General features: G+C 29.5%; 2 protein-coding genes and 1 long non-coding RNA gene across 3 annotated transcripts; 1 reads left to right on the top strand and 2 right to left on the bottom strand.

The window, feature by feature from the left end:
* Positions 1–1,128: 1,128 nt before the first annotated feature.
* Positions 1,129–3,236, bottom strand: LOC123275263. The gene is made up of 7 exons (XM_044743271.1): positions 2,977–3,236; positions 2,811–2,909; positions 1,740–1,832; positions 1,534–1,670; positions 1,338–1,470; positions 1,268–1,270; positions 1,129–1,176 (listed from the first exon to the last, which is right to left on the bottom strand). The coding sequence occupies exons 1-7, from the start codon at positions 3,118–3,120 to the stop codon at positions 1,129–1,131; spliced, it is 657 nt and encodes a 218-aa protein (XP_044599206.1). The 5' UTR covers positions 3,121–3,236.
* Positions 3,237–4,805: 1,569 nt separating this feature from the next.
* Positions 4,806–7,415, bottom strand: LOC123274843 (odorant receptor 63a-like). The gene is made up of 10 exons (XM_044742601.1): positions 6,904–7,415; positions 6,706–6,825; positions 6,521–6,638; positions 5,921–6,185; positions 5,709–5,849; positions 5,548–5,638; positions 5,337–5,473; positions 5,141–5,273; positions 5,071–5,073; positions 4,806–4,969 (listed from the first exon to the last, which is right to left on the bottom strand). Exons 1-10 carry the CDS (start codon positions 7,045–7,047, stop codon positions 4,922–4,924), a joined length of 1,200 nt encoding a protein of 399 aa, XP_044598536.1. The 5' UTR covers positions 7,048–7,415; the 3' UTR covers positions 4,806–4,921.
* On the top strand, positions 5,611–5,880 carry LOC123274948. Its single transcript, XR_006511594.1, has 2 exons — positions 5,611–5,752; positions 5,824–5,880. It is a non-coding gene; the product is annotated as an uncharacterized LOC123274948 (long non-coding RNA).
* Positions 7,416–10,216: the final 2,801 nt, after the last annotated feature.

Here is a 10,216-nt window from a genome sequence, read left to right as displayed (position 1 = left end):
AATTTATTTTAAACGATTCTTGAGCCAAGAAATTTTTTTCTAGATAAAAATTATTTTTTTTCCGTGTATTAAAAAAACCGTTTTTTTCGTTTTTACCTTTTTTTTTAACTGCCCGCTTTGAAAATCAATGATTTTTTTTTTAAGTGAAATTGAACATTAAAAAACATTGGTTTTTTTAATCATTTCGAAAAAATGTCTTTTACACTTTTTTTTAACTCAGGAATTTTCCAAATTTTTTTTTATTTAATAAAACAATGTGGAAAACAAATTAAAAAGTGATTTTTTTCTTATATTTTAGCTTTCAATCGAACTATTACTTTTTTTCTGGAAGATAAATAAATAAGAATATATTTTTTTTTATTGAAAATACATACCTTTCTACAAAAATATCTAGAAAATTGAAAAAGAAAATTACTTCAAATTATTTTACTACGTTTCATTGAACAGTGAACCCAGTGACATTAATATTATACAGTATTTTGTATAATTGTTTAGTGATAATCTACCTACAACAAAATTCTATCGTAAAGTTTGTATTATCTTAACAACATTATATAAAATATGTTACCAATAATAGCAACAATGAATTCGTATTTGATTTTTAAGTGGTTTAAGAAATATTGGATGTCAATAATCCTAGAAATTATTTTTACAAAAGTGGCTCTAGTTATTTATTTTAAAAAAATTTTCATATATTCAAAAACGCAATATTCAAAATAAAAATTCAATTTTTTGTTTCTAACATTCAAAATTAATCAACCAAGTACAATAACATATAATCTAGAATAAATTTAATATGAACGTGTTTTATTTACGAATTTTTTCGTAATTAAGCATCAAAAACAGAGCAAAAAATAATGAAGTTGCTTTAGAGTATGTAAAGTTGTATAATGGTATTTAAATTAATTATTTATCAAAAATTGTATGTGTTATTAATTAAATTTTTCTTTCTTCAGACGTCACTCAGCCCTGGAAAAAAATAGCTAACAGAAAAAAAAGGTAGACTATTGAATAAATTTTATTAAAAATTCTTACATCTATTTTTCTAGAACACTAATTCTCTAGAATATATTAATTAAATCGTACAAACTAGTAAAAAAGATCTTCGACGGAGTTTCGAAAAAATTTCTACTGCATCGATAATAACATTGTAAAATACGACCCAGCTGTCTTCAGCTGCAAAATAACATATTTTTTTCAATGTAATTTACAATCCATCCACACTCTTAAAATTTGTATAATATGAAATTTCTTATTTTAGACTTACCATCTGCAAGAAATGAAAAATGATAAAATAATAATTTTCCAAAAAGTTATAAGAAATAACTTTTTTTTACCTTTGCAAAGTTTTCAATTGACAGGTCCATAACTTTACCGGCAGTCAATTTGCAGGGCACCTGACTCCTCACAGTCATTACAACTAGCAATTTTTGTGACCTAATCGATTGTTTGTACCAATTTACATTAGCTCTGTGTGAAAAAAAGGAAGAAATTCCATAAAAATTCCTTCAAGTTTAATAAAAACATGCTTACATGCTTTGGGCAATTTGTGAGCTTGAATCATTGAGCTTTTGCGACATGTAGCAGTCAAAAAAAAGATGGAGCATTTGACCAGCAATAAATGTCAAGCCTTTCAAAATTTGCTGGACTGTATTAGATTGCGTAATGATCTGAAGGTGAACATCAAGGGTTAGTTCAAAAATATTTTTGGTGCATTACTCCAATTTGGTAACCTATACCTGAAAACCAGTGAGGCTTATCATTGGTAAGTTCAAGCCAACTAGCACGCCGAAGCTCATAGCATAACACTCTTCAAGAAGTTCTGCAAATCTTCAATGATTTTCGGCTACGCCTCGGCCATCACATCCCATACGCCAGGAAATCCAACTTTCTGGCCTTGGGTTGTAATATACTATTAATAACTGAGAAAAATATTCAGTCTGTTTTCTGTGACGAACGTTTCAGAAGATGTATGAAATGTCTTTTGTTTGAAACTCGCAGTTACTTGCGTGTAAAGACTCACCCCTTCGATACTTACCTAATAAAATATTCCATCTGATGGTGTCTATATTTGATAATTCTATCATGCAAAGATTAATATTATATTTTGTGCAATTATATTTCGCTATAATCCAGCGGCTTCATTAGAAATTTAAGATTATTCAAGCAGAATATTTAATTTTGTGTGTCTTTTGAAAATTTGTGAGATTTTGCTTACTTAGTATTGTTTCAACAGTCATTTTATTGTTATTGTTAAATTGACATTTTAGGAAGATTTCTTTAGCATCAAAAACAGAGCAACAATAAACAATTTTTTTAAAACTACGTATTGATTGTTAAATGACTAAACTTTCGAAAAAAATACTTAATTTAAAAAAAAAAAACAATTAATGCAGTTACTCAACAATTTGTTAAATTGTATGCTGATATCTAAACTAATTATTTATCAAAAATTGTATGTGTTATTAATTGAATTACTTTTTCTTCAGACGTCACTCAGCTCTGGAAAACAATAGCGAACATAAAGGATTAAACATGTAAGGGAGACTATTTATTGAATATTCTAATTACATCTATTTTTCTATAAAACTAATTCTCTCAAATAAATTAATCACATCGTATAAACTAGTAGAAAATATCTTCGACGAAGCTTCGACAAAATTTTTACTGCATCGACAGTAACATTGTAAAATACGACCCAGCCGTCTTCAGCTGTAAGATAACATTTTTTTTTTTCAATGAAATTTACAATCCATGAAAGTAACACTTTTTAAATTTGAATAAAATAAAATTTTTCATCTTAGACTTACCATCTGCAAAAAATTAAAAAATAGACAATGTACTGCAAATGCCGACAGAGCTTCTAACAATATTTTCCGGTCATTAGAGTGTATGACCATGGCAATAATCTGAAAAGATGTTAACACAATATTTATGATTACGAAAAAAATTGATGGTTACTTTGAATGATGATACTTGTGGAATAGCTTCCAAGAGAAAGACAATCCATAATATGGTAATCATTATCAGTCTTCGCATTCGAGGCATGTACGGCCACCGACCAATCAAAGTCACGAAATCCTTGGCGATTTTGTAGCAGGGCTTATCAAAAATATTCATTTTGTAAATGATAATCACTATCACTTTTTATTAGTGAACTGGTGTTATTGATCCGATTATTCTTAAAAATAATTTAATGAATAAGAGAAATATTCAGCGTGTTTTCCATGATTAATGTATCGTGTGAGTTACAAACTGTCTTTTGCTTGAAAGTCGCGAAAGTCGTGAAGACTCATCCGTTCAATACTTAATAAAATATTCCATCTGATGACGTCTATGTTTGATAATTCTTTCATCAAACGTTTAATATTTAATTTTGTGCAATTGTATCTCTCTTAAATGTAGCAGCTGTAGTATAAATTTAAGATTTTTCAAGCAGAATATTTTATTTTGCGTGTCTTTGAATTTGAAAGATTTTAGTCACTTAGTTTTAACTCGACAGTCTTTTTATTTCTACTATTAAGTTTATGTTCTTTAATATGAATTTATTGAATTCGACATTTTTGTTTTTAACAATACTTTATTTAAAATTATCAATGTATGCAATTAACAACTGTGCATTGCAATAAAATTTTTTTTTGTCTTCAAGTTGAAAAAATTAGGAAAACGGTTGACCCTGAAAGCCATCCCTGCAACTTTCCGCTAATTCAATACCTAAACGCTTGAAATTGCACTTATAACGTTTCTGAGCTCCTCGAGCTCATAAATACAATTTGTGTTATTTTGAGTTCTCCGAGCTCAAAAAAATAGTTTTTGTATGCTCTTCGAGCTAAAAAATTTGATAGAAATTTGATAAAACGCTATTTTTTGAATTTTCAAATCGCAATAACTTTTGAATCAATTAACTGATTTTCACGCAGTAAGCGGCATTCGACGCAGTTTTTTAAGCTTCAAAAAGAATATTTAGGTTTTAATTGATAGAAAAAGAAATTTCGGAGTGATTCCGAAAAAACACTTTTTTCGGTTTTCTTTCGTCAACGATAACTCACGAACGAATCAACCGATTTTGACCAGACCGGCGGCAATCGACGTGGTTTTTTGATGTAAAGAGCTGATTAGTTTTTTGAATCGATCGGTCCAACCGCTTAAAAGTTATTCCAAAAAATCCACATTTGAAAAGTTTTTTTTTTTTAGTTTTTTTAGTATTTTCAAAAATCGAGAAGTTATTGTTTTTACCCCGTTTTGCAAAAATCGAGCTTTCATCAGATCTCGACGTTTTAAGATCACAGAAAACTTCCCTGACTATTACCGCGATGGTGTCATCGTGTCTGTATCTGTGTGTGTGTGTGTGTGTGGGTGTGTTGACCGATTTCATCGCGGTTGGTGCCATTCAAAAAGGCGTGGCCGAAATTAAATTTTGGATACAATTTGAACTGATTCGGATCTGTAGATTTTGAGAAATCTCAAAAAAACTAAGAAAAAAAATTTTTTTTTACGTGGTTTTTTCGGGATAACTTTTAAACGGCTTTACCGATCGATTCAAAAAACTAATCAGCTCTTAACATCAAAAAACCACGTCGATTGCCGCCAGTCTCGTCAAAATCGGTTGATTCGTTCGATAGATTTCTACAATCTGGAATGTACTACAATCTACGTTAGCTAATTGTAGAATTTAATGGAACAATGTGAAAAAAAATTACAAAGTGTATTTTTTTCATATATTTTCGCTTTCAATCGAATTATTACATTTTTGCTGGCAGAGAAATAAATAAGAGTACATTTTTTTCGTTGAAAATGCATACCTTTCAAGGGAGACTATTTATTAAATATACTAATTACATCTATTATTCTATAAAATTAATTCTCTCAAATACATTAATCACATTGTATATACTAGTAGAAAAGATCTTCGACAAAATTTTTACTGCATCGACAATAACATTGTGAAATACGACCCAGCCGTCTTCAGCTGCAAGATGACAATTTTTTTTTTATTCATTGCAATTTACAATCCATCAAAGTAACACTACTAAAATTTGTATAAAATAATATTTTTCATTTTATATTTACCATCTGCAAGAAATCAAAAATTATAAAATAATCTTTTCCCAATAAGGTATAAAAAATAATTTTTCTTTACCATTGCATAGCTTTCAATTGACAGCTCCATAATTTTACCGGCAGTCAATTTGCAGGGCACCTGACTCCTCACTGTCATTACAACTAACAATTTTTGTGATTTAATCGATTGTTTGTACCAATTTACATTAGCTCTGTGTGAAAAAAAGGAAGAAATTCCATGAAAATTCCTTGAATTTTAATAAAAACATACTTACATGCTTTGGGCGATTTGTGAGCTTGAATCATTGAGCTTTTGCGACATGTAGCAGTCAAAAAAAAGGTGGAGCATTTGACCAGCAATAAATGTCAAGCTTTTCAAAATTTGCTGGACTGTATTAGATTGCGTAATGATCTGAAAGTGAAGGTCAAGGGTTAGTTCAAAAATACTTTTGAAACAAGTGTATTACTTTGATTTGGTAACCATACCTGAAAACCAGTGAGGCTTATCATTGGTAAGTTGATGCCAACTAGCACGCCGAAGCTCATAGCAAAACACTCTTCAAGAAGTTCTGCAAATCTTCAATGATTCATCAATCAATAACAGTAATAATAAATTTCCAAAATTACAAAGTATCGAAAAAACGTACTCAATAGCTCTGGTGTGCATTTGGATGCATGAAACCAAATGTTGGTAAGAAACATCTTGATCAATTTTTTGAGAACTAATGAATTCTCCTTTTTCGTTTTTTATTGTTATTTCAGCAGTAGGCGTGTTTTCTATGCGATGCCTACAAAACACTTTGTAAATTATTGTCATGTGAAAAGGAACATTTTTGGTGATGAAATACTAAAATGTTACCCCAAAACAGCGAACTGCCCGCAAATATGCTGCAGTAATGTGATGAAAATAACATCGCATGCAATAATACCGAATATAAAAACCACAACAAATATATTAGAGATGGTCAGCAATAGCCAATAGTGATCTTCTTTGTCAATTATTACGTACTCTAGCGGAAGGGCGAATCGAAGGGAGCTAGATCCATTGGATGTTGAAAAAAAGCTGTATATCCTTGGTACAATCGGTTCCATGATGAATATCACCAACGTTATGGTCAAAAATGCTTAGTATTACTTTTTATTATTATTTATCTTTACATACTGACTACACTATTATAGATTCAAAATTGTTCTAACTGAATTGACACAGCGAAATTTTAGAGTAATTTAATTAATCTGCGACAATTCTCTAGTTCAAATAATCTTTCACTATAAGAAGGATTTATGTACTGTTAATGTATATTAATTAATTGTTAATAGATTTTTTTGAGTGAATATGCCTTAGTGGAGCAATAAAAAATTCTCCTTGTGATAATTTTAGATCAATGTTTGAGTATTTTACACAAGTTAGAACATTTTCGAATGTCATGATTGTTCAAAACACTCGTTCTTTATTTACCTGTATATCCAGCTGTCAATAATCTTCCAATTTCTGAATGATGTTGCAGAACACGTTTTTCTTCATCATTCATCACTAACTTCCAATCCCTCTGCACTTTATCGAACAAATTTCTTATCTATAATCCAAAATCAGTCAAAAGAAATAGTATAACGAAAAAAAAATTAAATTAAATTAAAACGGACCAATTTAGCATGATAAGTTGCGTTTAAATACTTGGCAGCGAGCACAATATCCACTGCAAATGTTGAGATTGCTTCAATAAATACTTCCCGATTATCAGCGTACATTACAAGAGCAAAACTCTGAAAAGTTGTTGTTACAATTACTGTACTAATTAAAAAAAAAAAAAAAAAATACGCCTTATCTTAAATGTCGTTTACTTGCGGAATAGCTTGTAAGAAGAACACGATCCAGAGGATGGTTATAATAATCGAACTCTGCTTTTGAGGCTGATACGGCCACCGTCCAATCAAAGAAGCCAAACTCTTGGTGGTTTTGTAGCAGGGCTGATTGAAAATATCCATTGTTTAGATAGTAATCACTTCTAACGCGTTTTATTACCGAAACTCGGTTATCAATTCGATTATTTTTTTAAATAATTTAATAACTGAGAAAAAGATTCAGTCTGTTTTTCATGACGAACGTTTTGGGAGATGTACAAAATGGCTTTTGTTTAAAAGTTTCGGTTACTTGCGTGTAAAGACTCACCCCTTCGATACTTACCTAATAAAATATTCCATCTGATGACATCTATGTTTGATAATTCTATCATGCAAAGATTAATATTATATTTTGTGCAATTATATTTCGCTATAATGTCGCGGCTTCAGTATAAATTTAAGATTTTCCAAGCAGAATATTTTATTTTGCGTGTCTTTTGAAAATTTGTGAGATTTTGCTCACTCAATATTGTTTCAACAGTCATTTTATTGATATTATTAAATTTATTTTTTGCAATATCAATTCATTGAATTTGACATTTTAGCTTCGAATAAAAGTTCATTTATGACTTTTAATAAATATAACTAACAACGTTAACAGATATTTATTATGTAAAAATCTCTAAGTAACTAAAAATTAGTTATTATAAAAAAAAATTAATATTTTTGTATTTTTTTAATTATTTGGTTCTAACTTTAGAACAGTTTCAAATGACATAGATTGAAAGGAACGGAAAAATTGAAAAAGCGACAAGGTAGGAAAATTGTCTTACAATTCTAACGAAGTATTCCTTTTTGAGAAATAGTCATTCTAGGGTTGAAATTAATTTTTAAGTTCAAAATTTCCAGTTTACAAGTTAAGAAAGAATTTTACGGAGTTTGGAAATGTACCAACGAAAAAAAAAATCCTTTTCTGTAAAACTACCTTATTACAAATATTATTAAAAATACCTTTTCTGTAAAAATCTTAATATAATATATAAAGTAGTGTGTTAAGTACACGGGAAAAAATTTCTGGGAAAATTTACGATACAACTATTGTAAAGCTGGACTATACTTTGATTACTATTAATTTTCAAATATTTTAGAAGAAAAAATACTATTTATTCATGAAAAAATACGATATTACTATTGTAAAAAGTAAGAGATGAAAATTTCCAGTGCTACCTCTGTATCTTTCCAATAGAACTATAGCAAATTTTACAATAGTTGAATTGGAATGTTTCTCAATTAGTGTGAGTGATGGCCGTGCACAGCGCTAGACTCCGAGTTTATGTAAATGTTAAAGGATATGTGTCTTAGTTTACCTCAGATAGCGTAGAGGGAGAGTTTCTGGCTGCCAACACAGAGTTCTGGGTTCGATTCCTAGATAGCACGAAAATGTCGGTTTCTTTTTTCGATTACTGTACAGGTACCAATTAGTCCAACCTTCTATCTCTCTCCCTCCCTAATATTTCTTTTAAAAAAACCAACTGTGAATTTTTACAATAGTTGAATGGTAAAGTTCACAAACACATATTGTATAATTTGCTCTATAGTATTCGACTTTTTAAGACTCTTGCTTGTCTTATTTGTTGGATAAAATTTACAATAGTAGATCGTAAAAATTACTAAATAAGATGTATAGTCCACCGTTACTCTTTTATTTAGTAAAAATTACAATAGTAAATTAGTAAAAACTCCTTCAATTTTATTTCCGTGTAGTATATATAAAGTATATATATATAAAGTAGTATATATAATGTAGTGTGTTAAACACTCAGTCACTCAATCACTCAATCATCACTAAATTCTAATACAATGAATACATATTATGATCTATCAGATTGTAAAAAATATTCATAACAAGCAGTTCGAAACTCCATAAACGTTGGTAACGTCGTACAATCAGCTGGTAATTGATTCCAGATTTTAACCACAGATATCAAGAATGATTTTTCATATTTCGCTGAATGATAAACCGGTAACTCAAGATAGACTTGACGAATATCTCCTCGGCGTAGGCGAGGCTCAAGAATTTCTAAGTCTCGCCTAATTAGAGGCTTTTGATTAAGATACAATGCTTTATAAATAAGACACGATAAGAAAAATTTACGTCTAGAACTAAGTGTCAGCCAACGAAGCTCAGTATAATATTGAGTAACATGTTCATAATTTGATATTTTAAAAATGTATCGTACACAAGCATTTAATTTTCTCTGAAGTCTAGTCTGTTGTTGACCTGTAATATAATTGGACTTTAAGGTAATTACGCAAAAGTATAGAGAGATAGTAAAGGGCTGCCCAATTTTAAAACACAGTAACTGCAAAATTTTTATACCTGATTTTTTTTAGTATTGCTGCATTTCTTATAACTTTTAGACCTTAATTTATAGTATTTTTTCCTAAAAATATTTATATTCAAGTATTTCCTAGTCATAAATCAAATTTTTTATGAATTTCGCGCGCAAATTTTTTTTTAATAAGAAAAATTTTTAAAAATCTTAAAATTGTCAGTTACTGTGTTTTGAAATTGGGCAGCCGTAAAGTTAGTATGAAATTATTTGCATCACTCGAGTGGTACGGAAGATTTCATACTCACTTTATCATTTCTCTATACTTTTGCGTGTAAATCATGCAATTTCAAAAATTTATTACTTAAAAACGGTGTGGTAAATTGATCTGAAATTTTTGTGGTGAATTATTAATATATTTATCTTTCGATAAAAAAATTTCATAATTTTCTTGAAGTATGTCTGAAAGGGCTCAACTACCTTAATAAAATTTTATTGAAGCCAAATTATTTTCGAATGCCTCGATCGTTCAAAAACTCCAGTTCTCTATTTACCTCCATATGCAGTCGCTAAAATTCTTCCAATCTCCGAGTGATATTTTTGAACACGTTTTTCTCCCTCGTTCATCATTAATTTCCAATCTAATTGCACTTTGTCGAATAAATTTCTTATCTAAAATACAAAATTAATAATCAAACCACAATAGCTCGTCACAAAAATACAATTACAATTAAAATATCCCGGTCATCAGAGTACATGACAAGCGCGAAAATCTGAAAAATTGTTACCACAAATATTATCGCAGTTTAAAAATTTTGAATTTATTTTAAATAGAGATGATACTTGTGGAATAGCTTGCAAAAAAATACAATCCATAGGAAAGTAATTATTATCAAACTCTGCATTCGAGGTTGATAAGGCCACCGTCTAATTCCAGTAGCGAAGTTCTTGGTTGATTTGTAGTAGAGTTTATCAAAGAT

This window comes from Cotesia glomerata, linkage group LG1 (assembly GCF_020080835.1).
Source record: "Cotesia glomerata isolate CgM1 linkage group LG1, MPM_Cglom_v2.3, whole genome shotgun sequence".
Taxonomy (NCBI): domain Eukaryota; kingdom Metazoa; phylum Arthropoda; class Insecta; order Hymenoptera; family Braconidae; genus Cotesia; species Cotesia glomerata.
This window is presented reverse-complemented; position numbering and strand designations above follow the sequence as displayed.

Excerpts from the sequence above, each read along its gene's own strand:
- LOC123275263 (XM_044743271.1), bottom strand. The coding sequence starts at position 3,120 with ATGAATATTTTTGATAAGCCCTGCTACAAAATCGCCAAGGATTTCGTG. Across the intron at positions 2,910-2,976 it reads TCTTGGAAGCTATTCCACAA|ATTATTGCCATGGTCATACA; the intron begins GTATCATCATTC and ends ACATCTTTTCAG. Across the intron at positions 1,671-1,739 it reads TAAGCCTCACTGGTTTTCAG|ATCATTACGCAATCTAATAC; the intron begins GTATAGGTTACC and ends GTTCACCTTCAG.
- LOC123274843 (XM_044742601.1), bottom strand. The coding sequence starts at position 7,047 with ATGGATATTTTCAATCAGCCCTGCTACAAAACCACCAAGAGTTTGGCT. Across the intron at positions 5,639-5,708 it reads ATGCACACCAGAGCTATTGA|ATTTGCAGAACTTCTTGAAG; the intron begins GTACGTTTTTTC and ends GAATCATTGAAG. Across the intron at positions 5,474-5,547 it reads TAAGCCTCACTGGTTTTCAG|ATCATTACGCAATCTAATAC; the intron begins GTATGGTTACCA and ends CTTCACTTTCAG.